This window comes from Pteropus medius, unplaced genomic scaffold (genome assembly GCF_902729225.1).
Source record: "Pteropus medius unplaced genomic scaffold, Ma_sr-lr_union100, whole genome shotgun sequence".
Lineage (NCBI taxonomy): Eukaryota > Metazoa > Chordata > Mammalia > Chiroptera > Pteropodidae > Pteropus > Pteropus medius.
Window position 1 is genome coordinate 21,088,562 of NW_024354500.1, and position 18,608 is coordinate 21,107,169.

The 18,608-nt window shown below is 36.1% G+C and overlaps 1 protein-coding gene across 1 annotated transcript in view; it reads left to right on the forward strand.

The window, feature by feature from the left end:
- Window positions 1-15,754, forward strand: part of COL9A1 (collagen type IX alpha 1 chain) — a 63,749-nt gene extending 47,995 nt beyond the window's left edge. The window contains exons 30-32 of the mRNA XM_039853113.1: window positions 223-411; window positions 6,977-7,054; window positions 15,222-15,754. Of these exons, the coding sequence (XP_039709047.1) occupies window positions 223-411; window positions 6,977-7,054; window positions 15,222-15,406 (452 nt within the window). The 3' untranslated portion in view covers window positions 15,407-15,754. The remainder of the gene's footprint in view (window positions 1-222; window positions 412-6,976; window positions 7,055-15,221) is intronic.
- The last annotated feature ends 2,854 nt before the right edge of the window (window positions 15,755-18,608 follow it).

Below are 18,608 nucleotides of genomic sequence, written 5' to 3' on the forward strand. Positions count from 1 at the left end.
AGCAGGGCCAGATATATCCAGGGAGAGCTGAACAAACAGCCCTAGTGAAGTGTCTTGGCAGAGAGCCCATGGAAAAATGATCCAACTTTATTCATTTCTCACCACCAATTTTGAAGTTCTGATGGCACATTTAGAAAACAGGCACTTGACATACTGCTCTTTTCATTTGAATCACTTTCATATTTCTTACTTTTCTGGGTCGTTTTGTTTATTGTCTTTTAGAACATTTTGCTGAGATGGCTGCCAGTCTCAAGCGTCCAGAGTCGGGAGCTTCTGGCCTTCCCGGAAGGCCTGGACCCCCTGGTCCCCCAGGACCCCCTGGAGAAAATGGTTTCCCAGGCCAGATGGGACTTCGTGGCCTCCCAGGCATTAAAGGCCCCCCTGGTGCTCTTGGTTTGAGGGGGCCTAAAGGTAAGCTATTTTGTCCAGGTGGAACCAAGGAACACACACTGTCCATTTTCAAATGTGTTCACATGTCCTACTGAGCTCCACCTATCTTGTGAAATAAGATGTATTATTCTCTTTTACAGTGGTAGTGGCGAAGATTAGAGAACTGCCATTTAATATTCTTTTAACCTTGCTATATGATAACGGTAGACTAAATACTAGCATTAAGGTCCCTTGATTTTTAGCACTGATCTTTGTCAATTATACTGTGCCTTAATCGCAGTTCAAAATAAACTTCATAGGACCTCATAAAGGATAATTTAGCTGTTTATTTATTTTTTTGAGACCTTAAAATCATTGTAGAGCTCTTCTGAGATGACAAGCAGCCTTAGAATATTTGTGTCTGTTACTTAAATGAACGAAAATTGTTAGTAAGACATAAAAAAATTACATCATGTGTTGAAGCTGCCTCCCCCTTTATTCTAAAAAGTGGCATTGGATATTAGTTTTGATGGATTTTTTTCAGCTTTGAAGTAGTCTAACTTTATTATTTTTTTTAACTTGTGAGAGAGTATGAGAGTTTATTTCTTCTCCTTTTTTAAAGCATGTTCAGTCCTTGCATCCAGGATTTTGCAAAAAAAAAAAAAATAGTGTTGCGAGTATATTAGGTATTCAGCAGGACTTGCAGAAGAACTGGTTGCCTCAGATGGCTTTTGCTACCTGAGGTGAGTAAATATGTCAGCTGTGTGTGCCCTGGAGAGGACTAAACGTGAAGAGTTTCTATATCATTATGAGTGACTGATAGCTCTCTGAGGAACTTCAGAGAGGCGTGGCATCAAAAATAAGAGAGGGACGTTTGTTTTTTTAAATGGTGCTGCTCCAATTAGGATTAAATATTATGGTGTGGATGGTCAGAGGGCAAGTAAGCTGCCCTTTTGGATCTGTACATGAATCACTGATGCATTTGACAAACTACACCCTCAGCTGGAATAATTTAGTTAATTATATTTTTTGGCATGTGAATGTTAATAAATGAGCCCTAATTGGGGCCCCTTGTAAGCATGACACAATAGCAAAGCTTTCAGAGGCTGGACAAAATCAAATATGTTGAGAACTCAAAGTTCATCTTAAAGAGAACTTGGATATTTTCTCTGAGAAAATCACATAGCCATTCATTTTTGTCCTGCTTTCAGCTAGAAGTACAGGAAATCATGCTGTAGTGCTTTCTCTATGATTAGTCCCCATTCACTCTGTAAACCATTTCTAAGAAACTCCACTGCCTTGGGCAGTTGTCGACTTGGTTAGCTCTGTGGTGCCAGAGACCAAGGATGACTCCTCAGCTATTACGAATTAACTTTGGATCATTAGCATCACCACGGACCTTGTTAGGAATGCAAATTTTCCAGTTTACCCCCAACTCACTGATTAGAAGCTCTGGAGGTGGGGCCACGCAGTCTGTTTTCTAACAAGCCTCCAAGGGATGCTGATGCAGCTAAATGCACTCCTGTAGAGCAGTTACCATTTTCCTATGGAAAAGGGACACCTTGTAGGGACTATAGAAATCACAGTCCTATGGTGTTTGGCTAAAGGGAAGTCTTCATATTTGGGCAGAGCTTAAATTAAACTTCGTTTGCGTTAGTAGCAGAACTCTCCTGAAGTCCCACCTTATTCCTTTAAGAAGTGAAAATGTCTCTGTGACTTGCAACGCTAGGAGAGTCTGCTTAAGGCTGCATTTCTCAGCCTGGGCTACACACTGGAATCACCTGAGGAGCTTTAAAAATGACTCATGTCTGGGTCCCATTCCCAGAGATTCTGATTTAATTGGTCTGGGCATTGGGATTTAAAAATATACCCCATTAAAATCTTAATGTGCAACCAGGGCTGAGAACCACTGAGAACAAAGGTGAAATGTTCAGGAAACTTTCCGAGAAGCTCTTAGCAGCATTGAATTGTGGCTAGGTCGAGTGGGGTTGGCTTCAGCAGAAGAACCTAATTTTGAGGAGAAGAAAAGTATATTTCTATATTTGGAACCTGGAAAATGTCTCTGCTACTGTGTCCATTCGTCAAGCATAGCTTAATCACATAAAGGATTTTCCCCTAATTTTTCTTCAGTAGTTATGACATAGTCTATAATCTAGAAGTGAGATAGTTCTTTTTTCTAAAAGACTTTCTCTCGCAGTCCTCTCCATCCCTTCATTGTGACTGGATTCCTTTAAAGCAGCATCTTCTCTTAGTTTTACTTGTTAAAATTTGGAGTGTGTGCAAAAAGGAGTAATCAAATTCTCTTCATCAACCTACACGGTCACACATTTGGAAATGTATGATTCTAGGTAACTGGACTTGACCTTTCTTGTCCCACTACATACATTAACAGTAGTATTGAGTAGAAAACATATAGTGTTCTACTAGCTACAGATGAAATTCTCCCTGAGAATAAACACTTCACCGTTTGAGACATGAATGTTCAGCCAGTTAGAGGGGATGTATTTCATTGTCACCTATTGCCTTTTTTCCCATGCTTAATAAAGAAGGAATGGTATGAATCTTGCTCTGCTATATAGTTACTTTGAGAACCTTTTTCTAAAGAAATTGCCACATAAATAACAAAGAAATATGTTTTACTAAAGCTTTTAACAGTACAGAATATGTCTTAATCAAATCATTGTTTCCTTCCTAAAAAATCACTCTGAAAAACACAGTGGAACATTTTTAATAGGAACTAGTAGAATATGCTTCAAATCATAAAGCTAAAATCATATTTATAATTTTTTTTTTTTCATCACGTTTTATACAATATTACACAAACGTGTTAGGGCAGAGGCACATGCCTTATGTACATTTTATGTGTATACTCGAGCAGAAACACGAGAGATATCAAACTGGCCTTATGTTCTCTTTGTTTAGTATTAAGTCGGTCTTTTGTGTCATAAATATCATTTTTCAATGTTCATGCCATGGATTAATTTTAAGTTCTTATGAGTAAGGCTGCATATATTTTTGGATATTTTTGTGTGAGTCAGACAGACATGCCAATATGTAAATGAAGGATTGAAAAAGTACAGTCATAACTGTGACTAACACTTTTTAAAAAATATTAATCTGCTCACATGAAGATGGACCATCAGTTATAGCGTTCAGAAAAATGAAGTAAATAGCAACTATGGAGCAATGAGAATTCTAGTTTTAGCTACTCTATTTAAAATGAGCTGTTTTTCTACTTAAACTGTGTATTTTTCTTCATACCTTGTCTAAAACTGATTTCATAAGCTCTTTATATGTACTTTCTGACACGATAGGCTAAAAAAGGTGGAACTTTAGTTCCTTGAGCTGCTTTTTGAACATTTCAAAAGAAGGCATGACCACTGTTTGAAGGAGTGGATTAAACCTGGTGACAAACAGAACCAAGCTGCACACACGGTTTGCTGTGGAGCAGCAGTGTGCAGTGTGGCTCTGTCTTGGATCCCATCTAAAGTTTGTTTTTCTGTGACTGATAAACTACAGCATCACGACTAAGATAGTGGTCTTATTCTTTGCAAGCAACATTTTAGAGTTGGCATGGCTCCATGTGGAATGTGTTTAACTTTCACTATGCATGTGAAAGTTGCATTTTAATTTATAATCATCTCATATCTTCAAAAAATATGGCATATTTAAAGATTCTTCTCATTGCCAGTCTCCAGAATTACAGTGATATGACATTTAAATTGCTACGTTAACAAGAATGCTTAAGCTGTTACTTTTTAAAATGCCAATTGTCATATCTTCCTAATAAGACCACATGGTGATGAGTATGAAAGAACTTGGTGTATGTGAATATGAGTTATCCTGAGCTCTATATCCTTAATATTTATATAAATTTAAACTGTTTTGAAAATGTAGCTGATTTCATCATAAAAATATTTATATAAAGACATTCACAGTTAGAGTATGATAACTATTTAAACATTCCTTCATAATCAGAGATTTTTGACTATTTGACTAATTTGTCAATGGTTGTACAGATATGCTTTCTATTTTTGTTGTGTATATGCCTTTGTTTTTAAAACTATAACAATTCATTATTGGATGAAGTTGGGCTGATACAGATGTTTGGGGAAAATGATTATGTATAGAATTTATTACAAAATACCATTGCATTTTCTAAAAGTGTAGAAAATAATATAATACTATACTAATAGGATAGGAGAATAATGCCTTCCACTAGGAGCACTAGCAGTCACTTAGGACCAGTTAACTAAGGTATTAGAGCACTTTGTTAATGAGGCCAAGTCTCTGGGTTTGGCCTCAGCAGGGGCCAGGATAATTAATGTAGTTTTGTTCTGGGACTGCTGAATCCCTAAATTTAATCAACGGTCTTGCAAATACACATGGTTGGCTGCAATCCAAAGCATATTCCCTATAAATAATGGCTCCGTAGTGAAATGTAGGCACTTTTGACACCGCATTTTAAATTTTAGAAAGTCATTATTTTTGGTAATATTAAATTTACATTGTTCAGGAATTTAAAAATGTATAAGAAGATATTTAGTAAAGAGTTTCTCTGCCAGCCCTGTCTCCCATCTGCCTAGTTTCCTTTATTATTCCCATTAGGTAATCACTCTTGTTAATTTCTTACATATCCTTACTAACAATGATCTGCAAGGATCCATGAATATATATTTTCCCTACATTCTTTTTTTTTTAATTAAATTTTATTGTCCTTCAGTAAGTGGTCTTGACCTTGTTTTTTTCATTTAACAATATGTCATAGAGATAATTTCAAAGAACTTCCTGATTCTTCTTCACAGCTGCAAAGTATTCCATTCCATGGAAGTACCATTATATATTTAACCATTTAATGGATAGTCATATTATTTTCAGTCTTCTGCCATTACAACAAGGCTGCAGCGAACAATACTGCATATATTTCATTTTTGTACAAATGTCAGCATGAGCTTTATAGCTTCAGGATAAATTCTTAGAAGTGAATTGCTGTGTAAAATGGTACTTTCATTGATAATTTTGATAGTTACTGTCAAATTACCCTCCAAGTTACAGTCTTATCGCCAATGTGCAATAGTGTATTTTTCCACAGACTTGTTAGCATATGTTTAATTAAGCTTTGGAATTTTTGCTAATCTTATAGGTTAAATAGTATTCTTGTTATTCTAAATTTACACTGATTTTGTTATGAGAGTGAAGTTGGGGAATTTTTCATATATTTAAGCCATTTTTATTTCCTTTTACTGACTTTTTTTCTTCTACTGACTTCTTGCTCATGTATTCTGCTTATTTTTTATTGTGTTGTTGGCCTTTTTGTACTGACTTTAGGAACTTTTCATATTTTGGATCATAATGAAAAGGCCAACTCAAATCTGAGCTTATAAAATAATTCTCCTTTGTTTTCTTCTGGTTCTTAAATTTTATTTAAAATATTTGATACATTTGTAATTTATCCTGGATTGTGGTATGAGGAATAGATCTGACTTTTAAAAAAATTTCCAGTTGTCTACCCACTTTTCCAACACTATTTATTAAATATATTCAACTTTTTCCCACTTTAACATGCCATCTTTATTACAAACCGAATTCCTGCACGTATGTGGGCCTGTTTTTAGACTTTCCGTTCTGTTTCACTGGTCTATTCACATATCTGGACCACAACATTTTAATTGGTTTAATATTTGGTAGGATTAATTCCATCTAAGTTGCTTTTCTTTTTGGAGTTTTTGTGGTTATTCTGTCTTATGTGTTTTTCTACACAAACTTCAGAATCACCTCTCTGGTTTAAAATAATCTGTATTTTTATTGGGATCATGATGAAAAATCAACTTAGAAAGAAATCACTACTTTAAATGATGATGTCATTCCATCTAAGAACATTTTTCAAATCTCTTTGTATCCTTTAGAAATGTTGGTTTTTTCATGATAGATTTGCATATTTCTGATTAAATTTATCCCTAGTTATTTTATGTTTTAATTGCTATTATAAATGGGATCTTTTTCACTATATCTTATTACTTTTTTTGTATATTTGAAAATTATTGATTTTCATATATTAATCTTGTGCCTTGATTCTTTACTGAATTCTTTAATAAATTGTTTGTAGATTTTGAGTTGATTTTCTAGGGCTTAAAATATATACTTCTAGCACCTGAAAATACAGGTAATTTTAACTCCTCAAATGAAATGATAAATATTAGTGATAAAGTGGAACTGCTTATTGTGTTTCCCATTAAGCATCATGCTAGTTTTTGGGTTGAGATTGTATTTATTTATTTAGTTATTTTTAATGTGAAGAGGGTAGTCATTGATTCTTATTTTATTGACTGTTGTATCAAGAATGCATGTTCAATTCTTTCAAATGTCTTTTTAGCGTCTATGGATATGAACATTTGATCCTCTCCCCCAATCTATTATAATAACATTTTTTGCCTTGCTACGTACTACGATCTAGTTTGTGGCAACTTCATGACCATTTGGTTTCTGAGTTTTGGCTTTGCTTAAAAAATACAGTTTAAAAAGTGCAATATTTTATTTTTACAGATATATAAAATATATAGATATATAAATATATATAGAAAAATAACACTTCTCTAATGAAATGCAGGTGACTTGGGAGAAAGGGGGGAACGTGGCCCACCAGGAAGAGGTCCCAAAGGTTTGCCCGGAGCTACAGGTCTCCCAGGTAAGTGTTTTTTTGTATGGCAGGATGAGGTCAAGAAATTGGTAATGAATAATAGGTGGTCTGAATTGGATAACATTTTAAAGAATTGCCCTTTGATTACTTAAGCGCATCAAGAGATAATAATGGCTGGCATCAATTTTTCAAGACCAACTTTAATGAAGAGTTAAGTGATCTCTAAATCATATCTGCATTCTTTGTGAGAAAATAAATGTCAGGACTTGAAATATTAATTTTTTGAATAGATGCTTTTAAAAATTATTTCAAATTCCGGCCACAATACACTTGTTATAAAATTTTCAATGAATGAGGTCCTCTCCATTTCTAGCCCTGTTGATAGTTTCTTGTTTATTTTAACTAAAAAGTCACAGCAACAGAAAAATGAATTCAAGTTTTCAAACTATTCATACTGTTCATGTTGCACAGAGAGTAACTGAAATTTTATTTTAAAAGTTCCTGTTTCAAACATCCCAACCCTCCAGAAATCCATATCCAAAAATAAATGTATAAATAAATAAACTTGAACATTCCTACTCATAGCCACAAAGAGCCATGCACAAGCCACATAGCATTGCTATGTCGACTGAGGTGACAAAGTAGCCTCTATGCGAAGAATCTGGATTCTCTCACTGGGCATCTGTTCTCTCTTTACACACTGGTTACTCTGTCCCTCGGAGTCCAGGCTGCAAGACACTCATCAAGCCCAACCACAGAAGCAGCATAGCAAGACAGAAAGCCAGTTTAGTTTAAGAGCATGAATTCTGTGATGTGCTGCCTTCCTGCAATCTCTCTCATAGCTGTTCAGGAAGGCTCCTGAGGTGAGAGGGGTTGTGTAAAAAAAGGGTGGCACATGCTTTCACCATGGATTTGGAAAACTTGGTTTAGGGAAATTTAGAAAAAGAAATGATCATTTCTAATTCTGCCACAGGCTTACATATTTAATCATGGCTATAATTGTAGCCCAAAACATCATTGCTTTCTAATTATACATTTCATTGCTCCTGGGGATTGCTTTCTCATTAAAATACATTTTAAAAATATGAATACATTTGGAGATAGCTAGAATGCTGCTTTTTTAAAACTGTGGGCCTGTCAAGATGTTTTCACAAATTGATAAATTTTTGTTATTGAAAAAGGAAGTTTTCATGATTGGAAAAGAAAGGAATCTAGTTGGAACTAAATGAGACCAAGAGAAGAATATTTTAGATAAGTCTGGATTCATTGATGGATGTTTAGAAGAGATAAAAAGGAAATATAATTTACTGAGTGCTTTTCTCCTTTATCAACAGTAGCAATAGGAGGTTTTAAAGATGATAAAATATCATCATGACAATTTATTTATTTATATATGTGTAGGATAGATAACCTTACAATTTCTCTTCCCATTTTGTTGACAAATCGCTTAATAGTTCTTAGACCAGTAACTTGCACTATTAGCAAGATTTTCTTTTATCAAAAATATATTATAGTTTCTGGTGGCTGTTACTTTCAGAAAAATCTGTTGATAAACCATGTTTTGGGTTTTAAAATTGAAAGATTGAGGAAGACCAGCTCTATATAAAGAGTGTGCCATGAAAGGTGCATCATTCCCCACACGCAGGAACCCCCTAGAGGTTCCTGAGTCTGACTGGAAGGAGTTTATAAGTGCTCCTGGGCCGCTGCTCTGCCCAAAAGAGGCTTGGCTGATTTGCTTTTCAGTACATCGGACATCCGTGAATGGGCGAAATGGTCAGTTAGAACAAGCTCATCATTGGAGCTCTACCTGGCCCTTATCTTGCCTCTCTTATGAAAAGTAAATTTGTCACAGCTGGTCCTAGATTTAATACTTAAATCTGATTTGTTAAAAAATGTTATAGGCTCCCTTTTTCAGGACTCCTAAGACCTGCCATATTCCTTTCTGCCTTTTGCCAGTCCTTGCCCCTTCTTTGCTTGGTACTGCTCTGAAATCTGGTCTTTGTTTTTCTATGCTTTTGTTACATTTTCACTGAGAGGATATTTGACATTATTTAGTAAAAAAAAACCTGAGTTCCAGATTACTTTTTAAAACTTAAGGCTGACTTTCAGAAGCATGCAGTTTTCTAAGTGTTTCAGGACATAGGCACAAAGGGGCCGTATTTACCACACTCTTTGAGGCACCAGCTGGGAGCTTTGGATTTTAGGTCAGCTCACATTTTCTCTTCTCCACATAAATATGCCCAGCTAACAATTTCCCAAATCTATCGAGTTCCTGAATAAGAGCTTTTTGGGTCGTTCCTCTTCTAAAGCTCGTATTCCAAAAGTGGCTGTTGAAAGTGTAGGCTCCACAATTCAGATATCCTGAGTTCAAATCTTGACTGGGTCACTTACTAGCTTTATGACATTGGGCAGGTTACTTAATTGCTCTGTGCTTCAGTTTCCCCATTTATAAAATAGTGCTGATAGTATATCCGTGATAGCGTAATTCTGAGAAATCAATCCATGTAAAGTGCTCAGGAAAGTTTCTGGCCATAGTAAGAACTCAAGAATGTTTATTGCTATTACTATTATTAATATAACAAATCCACTTTTGCTTTTTGAGGTTGAAGGAGAGCTGGGGGCACAGCTGGACCCTAATTAAACCCTTGCAGCCTTTTTCTTCTGTTCTCAATGGGCAATCATAAGCTATTATTCTCTCAGTCAGCACTGCCCCTAATACCTCAGACCTTCCCTCCACAAAAATCTACTTCAGCTCCTAATCACAAACGCAAAGTTCTGACTGGCAGTAAATTATTTCATTGACTAATTGTCCACTGAGAGACTGGGCCATTTTTAATTTCCCTGGTAGAACTTGGAATGTGATTAGGAATGTGATTTCCGGTCTCTCACAAACATAATTGTAATAGGGCTTTAGGGCCCAGAGGAATCTTCAATATTACTCTATGCAGGAGCTCTCTGAAACCTTCTAGATAAATATATATCTTACCTAAAAGAGCCTGCAGAACAGATATTCTACAATTTTCTTTGTTGTCCTTACTGTTGGATTTGGAACTCAAATCCTCCTGAATGGAAAAAAAGATCATTTGGTCATTCTTTGTGCTAACATACTTGATATATTTGAAAAAAAAAAAAAATGTAACCAATGCCTTCATTATCCATAAATTACCAGAATTCCTTTTTTCTTTCTGGACAGTTTTAGTTCTCATCTCCCCTCCATATCTTTCAGATTGTTCAGTGTTAAGTACTGTATGGCCTTTTGGGGTTGTAATACTACATTGCCTAATATAGATCATAGGTTATTATTATAACCATTGCATTGACTATCGTTTTGGCTGCAGTGCTCTGTTGTTTAAAAAGGACACATATATCATCTAGTTTGTTTCTCACACCCAGACGTAGGCAAGGCAGATATTTAAGAAGCCTGGGCTTCGGAACCAGGCTGCCAGGATGTATGCACTGCTCTCGCTTATTTTCAGTTACTCTACCTCTTAGAGCTTCAGTTTCTCCTCTGCATAATCTACCTTATAAAGTTATTTAGGAGGATCTATGTATATGTTACTACATGTAAAACACTTAGAATAGTGCCCGGCATATGGCTAACGTCCTGCAAATTTAGCTGTTATTATTATTGTAATTCCTTTTTTTATACTTAAGGAATAGAGACTTATAAAGGTCACATGTCCTGACAAAGGTCTCTCAGGTAATAAGTAATAGAGGCAAATATGTATGCTTCCTGCATCCAGGTTCACTTAGTGGACAAATTGATGAGCTGACTATCCATATGATTAGTTTGTCCTTGCCACTCCAGCCACCTGACTGGTATGTCCCATAACCACTTAGTCTCTTGATTTCCTTTCTGCCTCTCTCCAGAGCTGTGTGGATCACATTAGAGACCCCTGGGGCTTTAGAATACTTCCAATCTCCCATCTACTTTTCAGTTTCTTACCAGAGAGCCCTATAATGCTATTACTTGATTAGGTCATCTCATTAAGGGTAACTCTATGCCAGTTGCCACCGAACTTGCCTATTTGCCACTAGTTCCTTGGCACTCTGAAGATTCTAAGGACAAATATTTAGTAATGGCTCCTGACTTCCTCTGTGTGCTTTCAAACTCACGAGGGAAAAGGAGTAAGTTAAATGAGGGGTGTGACCAGGAATGTGACCAGGTAGAATACTGAAAATAAGTGAAATAAGTGTGACCAGGAATGTTTTTCCTTCCTGGACATGGAGGGTAGAGCTGGCTTTGTTCTGGGCCACCCTAAGTGATTGGCCTATCCAGATTTCTTGTGCAAAATTTGCATATAGGTGAGCTTTGCTTCTGAATATTGAGTGGAACTCCCTCTCCTCAAAAACAAACAAACAAATAAACAAAAAACAAAGGGCACACTCAACTTAGGCTTAAGTTTAGCGGTAGTCATTTATCCTATTTCCATTTCTATTTTTCAGTTGTGGGGATCTTATGTAAACAAATGACAATACATCAACTTCTTAAACATACACGCTTTGTCAAACACCTCAAAAATAAGCTCAGTGTAAGGTGAGAAATATAAGAAAGTCCCTGGCACATATAAAAATTTTACATAACCAGTGGATAAATGATCAAATACCCTCTTTAATGCTGAAATTTATTTGCAGGTTTTCTTTCTTTCTTTTTTCTCTTTTTTTAAAGCCCACATACACAGTCCTTTTCATTCTGTAGCCTGCATTAGATCTTTTTTCAGAACGTTCCAGCTGGGATTGGCCTCCGTTGATGGATCATGTCTACCCTCTAGTGTTTGCACAGGGAATGACAGACATGTATTTTTAAAAATGAAATGTTTGGTAATGTCATTTTTACAGGACCTTGAAATTTCAGAAAACTGTAATTATTAGGCAGTTAGTATAGCTAACATGCCCATCGGGCTGGTAAAGCAGAATGAGAACACTTTATATCTGTGCTTTTCTATTCTTAAGCCTTGGAAAGTAGTTTATCAATATTTGTTAATACCTGAATGACTTGGACTGCGACATTGTTTTGCCCCCAAATTAGGCTCTGACACAATAATTTTAGAGCATCTTAGAGTAAATGTCCAAGATCAGAGCTCACCAGAAACCAACAGTCTGTAATGTGGAGGCTGGTTTTTTTCTCTGGCCATTTCTACAGGGCAAAACCTCAGGGAAGAAAATCCTTAGTTTCTAATGCTAGGCAGAGCTCTATAAGAATTAATACTTACTCTTGGCTATTGTGCCTCTTTCTACTTCCTGGTCAATTCAGGCTCAATGAATTAAACAAAAAACACCACCACCATCACCACCACCTCTCTCTCTCTCTCCCTCTCTCATAAGCAAATTAAAAGGTATGGAAACACGGTTAGGTTGGGTAGTAGTTAAGGATTCTTGTTTATAACTCCAACACTTTCTAGGGATATGATTATGGACAATTATTTGACCTTCCTAACTCTCAGGCTCTCAGGTTACGTGTGAGGAAAATGGATCAATAGTGAGCACAGTGCATGGTGTATGGTAAAGGCAAAGCATTTTAGAAGTGTTTGATGATGATGATGATGACGATGGCGACATCACCCAAAGTTCTAAAGGGTAAATTGCTGTCTTTGCTAAAGGGAGAATTGAGCTAGACATGCTTTTCATAAAATAAATCAAGGGTAGACAGGATGGCTTTGTCGACTTTTTCCTCAGAGGATGAATAGGAATCTGGAATGAACTCAGCAAGTGACAAAAAACCTCTCCTAGAAGATGTTGAAAAGGGGACCTAAACTTGAAAATCTACAAAAGGTTTCCTTCTACTTTTTAATATTATGTCTTAGAGAACACATTCCCTGAAATTTAAGATTTTACACAGGAGTCTAGCTCTACAAATGTTAAACAAAAAATTTGAATTCTTTGCTAATATTATGAACTGAGATATTTATTTAAAAACTCAGCTTCCTAGCTTCTCTTGAAAAGTATCAGAGGTTCTGGGCAGCACTGCCCCCTATTCTGTCATGGCATCTATTAGCTGGAGCAGAGTACTGCTGGTACCCACTCTCTAGTTCTCCACAGGCCTCTCCTCCCTGTTGCCTCCCCAACGCTGATGTGGAGTATCACTATCCATTCCAATTTTCATTACACTTGTGCCATTGGTTTTCTTCTAGTAAAGACAGTGGGGAATTTCTGAATCTAGGGCCATTTCTTTATGAGACAAGGACTCAGCAAACAGTTTTTGTAAAAGACCATATTTTTTGGCTTTAGGGCCATGTGTTTTCTATCATACCCTTGTGGTACAAAAGCAGCCATAGACAATATATACACAAATGACCATGGCCATGTTCTAATAAAACTATTTACAAAAACAGGAGTTGGCTCATGGGCTGCAGTTTGCCCATCCTGATCTACAGTCCTTGCTTTGTCCTTGTGGTCATTTAGTTTGCAACCTTTCCTTTGGGCATTTTCCTTCTTAATCTTGATTTGATTTTAAGGTAGACTTGCTATGACTCATTGGCAACATTGCTACTGATAAAGTGCATGAAAATCACCTTTTATATGAATTTATATCCAGCCTATCTTTTAAACCTGAAATGATCAACCTTTTAACTGCCCCCAGTGTTAGGAGATCTAAATAGGCTCTGCTAAAGGCATGGTTCTGTCTGAAGCTTTTTTACAGGTGCTCTGAGTGAGGGACGGACTTTCTCAAGGGCCTTCTCTTTGTAGGAAAACATATAATCACTGGCTTTATCACAACTTAATATAGTCAAATGAAAGCTTCTGGGATAAATGAGAGGAAGTTATCTACAGCCTTGAGCTGGACATTATCAAAGATGGTTATTCTCTTAAAACTTATTCGTATTTTGCCCTATAACATATGCTAATTCATAAGCATAATGAAAAGAATGAGATGTATGCAAAATAGTATAACTTACCTTCCTTCTAAAAGTATATGAGGTATGTGTAATAAGGTCATGTAATAAGACCAGACCACTATAATAAGACCAACAAAAGACATCTGTAATACAACCCCTAAAATAGGAAAAGAAAACTAAACACCACCAGAAAGAAGGAAAGGAAACCTAAGCAAATATATAACTGAACATACAGATCTGGCTTTCACCTTTTTGGCTGAATGGCCAAATTAAGATAGCTGAGGTGGAAGGAGGACCTCTATAAAACTATCTTATTATTGCATATACTATTTGTTTTACACTGGTTTCTTATCACCACCTTTGCAATAATAGTATGGCTGGTGTGATAGGGTAAATGTTCAGCAGAAATCTCTCTTTGTTATGGGTGCCTGATGGGGTGAACCAAACAATTTTGAGATAAAAGGAAGAAATGCCCTAAAGGAACTGAGACTGGTGAAGTCCCCATTGGGGTAAGCCCCTGATGAGAAGAATGTCATAGAATTTGTAAGGTGCATTGCACATTTTTCTAAAAGATAGTAATCAATAATATTCTCATAATCATAATAATAGTCCCCATTTATCAGATGCTTTCAGGCATAGAATTTAATTATAAGGAAGGCATTAACCCATCAGAAACTGAGAGATTAGTGACTTGCTAATGTCACCTTATCCATAAACGGCAGAGCTAGAACTTAGAGCCATCTGTCTGTCTCTAAAACCTGTTCTTCGAACCACTGAGGTATAGTTATCCCTGTCTGGATATTGATCACCATTAGAAATAAGGGATGCAGCTACTGGAGTGCTGTTCGAAAGAAATGTAATGGGAGTCACAAATTATAACTGTGTGAGTAATTTTAAATCTTCTAGCAGCCACATTAAAAAAGTCAAAAGAATTGGGTTAATTTCAATAATATAGTTTAACTCACGGTGTTCAAAATATTTTATCATGTAATAAATATAAAAATTATTAATGAAATATTTTACATTTTTAAAATAACATGTCTTCACAATTCGAGTGTGTTTTACACTTACAGTTCATCTCAGTTTGACTTAGCCACATGTCGGTGCTCAATAGACATGTGGCTAGAGGGTACCGTACTGAGCAGCACAGCTCTGCCAATGATAATGTGGGTTAGAGACGCTGAGGTCTTCTGCTTCTAATTTCTAAGAAACTGAAGTCCAATAAAGGAAGTTTATCATCATCATCATCATCCACCCATTTCCCAAAGCATTTATTAAGCTCCTATGTGCACACTGCTGGTCTGCAGGCGTCCAGTGCCTTCTGTGTTTGCAGCCTTGAGTATTCTCTTGTTCACGTTGCACCTTTTTGTGTGTTTCAGGTGACCCAGGTCCTGCCAGCTATGGGAGGAATGGCCGGGATGGTGAGCAAGGCCCTCCAGGGGTGGCAGGAATTCCTGGTGTGCCTGGCCCTCCTGGACCTCCGGGACCTCCTGGTTTCTGTGAGCCAGCCTCCTGCACCATGCAGGCTGGTCAGCGAGCCTTTAGCAAAGGGCCAGATCAGTGAAAGGCTTAGTGCCTCATGGCTGTCCACATAAACCATGCCTGGCAAAGCAGCTTGGAGGAGAAACACCACCCAAAGCTGGGGCAAGAGGTGACAGAGTATTACCGTCAACGTTATAACAGAAGTCGTACTTGACAATGAGATTTAGAATAATGGTGCTATTCAGTAAATCCTCTGTTCTTTCCCTTGGAGGGGAGACAGCAGAGTCATTGGTAAAAAACGTAACAAACCTCCCTTTAAATAAATTTTATAATCCTGTTCCCAGGATCTTGAACTTTAGTGTGCTATACATATGTGATACATTGTGGGCCACTGTGCCAATAAACAAAAACAACTGTTTGGTGTACCTCAGTTGTAGTAGCGGTTATTTTCATTTTTACTTAGATGTTCTCAGATTATTGTTCAGCTATTTAGAGGACTGCAATCTAGCTATGAAGAAACCTCACTATAGCCAATAGTATTGGTGCTTAAAATCCCCACTAATGTACTCTCTTAAGAGGCAAGAAAATGCTGTACGTACCATATGGAATGAGACCTCACAGCACATGCTGCTTTTCACGGTCAGCCTGAATTTTTGTTGAACTGTACTGTATCCAAAACCTATTAACATTTTGAGCTCTTCTATGAGAAAACAAAAAAGGAATTTTAATACCCTGCCATTCGTAAGATTTATTGATGAGATTATTTATTTTTAAAGGTGGAGGTAACATCTCTGGTTGTACCAAAGAAGAAATAAATATGGTTTCTTAATCTTTTGCATGTTTTCTTGTAAATGATTACGTTCAATAAAAAGAAGTCACTGCACTTATCTAGACACATTAAAAATTTTAAATTACTAATATTTCTACAGGCATATGTTTATATTAGTGCCTTTTTCTATAGAAAAATTAAAAAGCCTTTACTCTTCTCCTGAAGGTTACCCATTGAAAGAAATTCTTATGTGTGTGTGGTGTGATGTGGGACAGGAGCTTTGTGGACCTTTTTGAAATTCTAATGAAAGCTATGGACCTGAACCCTAGAAAAATACACAAATGCGTATGTGCAAACATGTTTGCAGACTATTTCAGAGACTTCATAGACCCCCTAAGTCTAGCCTTGCTCTGATTCTAGGTTAGGAACTGCTGCCTTTATTTCAATGGTTTGTTAGCTCCCTGCTATTCAAAACTTCACTGCTGCAAAAATGATTTCTGTTTCACCATTTTCTTATACATTTCATAAAAGCAGCTCAGCTAAAACACTGCATTCTTATCAATAAGATAGTTACTGCCTGACCACTCAAGCACTATATTACTATTTACATAATCACACTGGCTTGCTGTTTTATAAACATCTATATAAACTATCAACCAGATTTAATATATTCATTTTATGCCACAGTGCATATGAGTGACTTGTCCCAGGGCACAGCAAAAAACAGTCAATGTCTTCAGCTAGTTTATGGAACTCAATTCTCTCAAGTTAAGGGGAAGTGAGCCCTAATAGGGTTTGTGACATCACTTTCTTTCCTTGCGTGTATGTTTTATACGGTTAAAAAATTTAGCCCTGGTTTGTTTAGCCAAATCAATCATCATATAATCTGTATTTGGAATTCTTTCAAACTGCTTCTGGCATCTACCGCTGCATTTCTAGCATGGATTATGCTTAAGGAGAATCATTCCAACTTGGCTCCATAGATCAGTGCCATTTTCACACAGTGAGAAGGATGTAGAGTAGATAATTTTTTGGAAATAGAGATATCTGTTTGAACTAGTTAAAATGATCTTTATATAAATGGCAAACCTTTTCAGGTACCATGACACATAATCAAATAAATGCAAAGGAATTGTCTTGTATTTTCACAAAGGTGGTTTTATTTTAACTGGCGTGACATAATCAAATACAATAAAAGAAATATTAGATAATCAATTAAATGTGTTTCTTAGTTCTGCAATATAGTATTCATAAGAAAATTAAACAAAATAAAATTTCAAAGAACAGCTCATTCAAATGTTTTACAAACTTGATATATAAAAGGCTGTACAACGAGCTCCACAGATACTACAAGCAATACTGGAAATTACTTACAAATAGATTATGTAAAACTAGCAAAATCTAAATGATGGGAACAATCCATTATAAATTCAGTTGAGTGAAATAGTTTACAGAAGCAGTAAATACTTGACCGAGACATTGCAAAGAAAAGCGTCCAGCAAATCCTCTCCATGAAAGAGAGTTGATAAATGTTGAATTAGACCAAATATCTTTCTCTAGCAAAACAGAAATCTCCAAAACCTGTTGGAGATATTTTTAGAAACCGAATTAAGTGTCACCTAGAACACTTGCTGAGAGAGGAGTATCAGAATAATTAAAGTTAGTTAGAAGCTGGCATGTTATTCAGGGGCAAATGGTTTCTGATTTCTTTCTAGTCAGTGCTTCTGTGGCATTACAATATGCTTTTCATCCCAACTATCTGACAGGTTGGTTAAAAACTATGGAAATACCAATCGGAACACATAAATTTACTGGCATGGTTTGGGATGACTGGCTTCTGTCTAGCAGATAAGTATGAATGAATAGTCCTATCAGTTATGTAATTGATTTAATTATTTATGGACACTTTATATTTCAGGCTACCTAAAAAATATTGCTATTCTTAAACATCATTAGTAAAATCTGATTTATTTGTAACCTGAAATAAACTTAATGTAAATCCCTACTTTAGAAGATAACCTCTGATTAAATTATTTAATTTTTGGCTATTACAGTGTCTCTGATGTATATCTCGCAGTTCAAAAATAAACCAATTTAGGGGGAAGATCACTCAAGATACATAACATCATACCAAATAATAATAACATATGACTATAAATACGCATGTTCAAATGCTCTTTAAACGATTATGGGATAAAAGGGGTCAAATATAAACAATTAACTAGAAGAAGTGTAACATATTTGTTAGATTATCAGAAAGAGGATGCTGATTGCTTTATTTCAGTTTTAACAATATTATTAATAGTCTTAATAAAAAGGCAATCCATGCTAACTTTCCCCTAAACATGCCTTCACATCCTGCTCTTAACTCCAAGTTTTCTTAGAATAATGAGAGAGAGAGAATAAATGAGGGAAATTGCCTTCAAGAAAGTAACTTTCTTTTCGAGATATATTTGAATTTGTCTTTGCCCTCCACGTTGAAAATTTGTGTGTGAAAAGACTTAAGAATATTCCT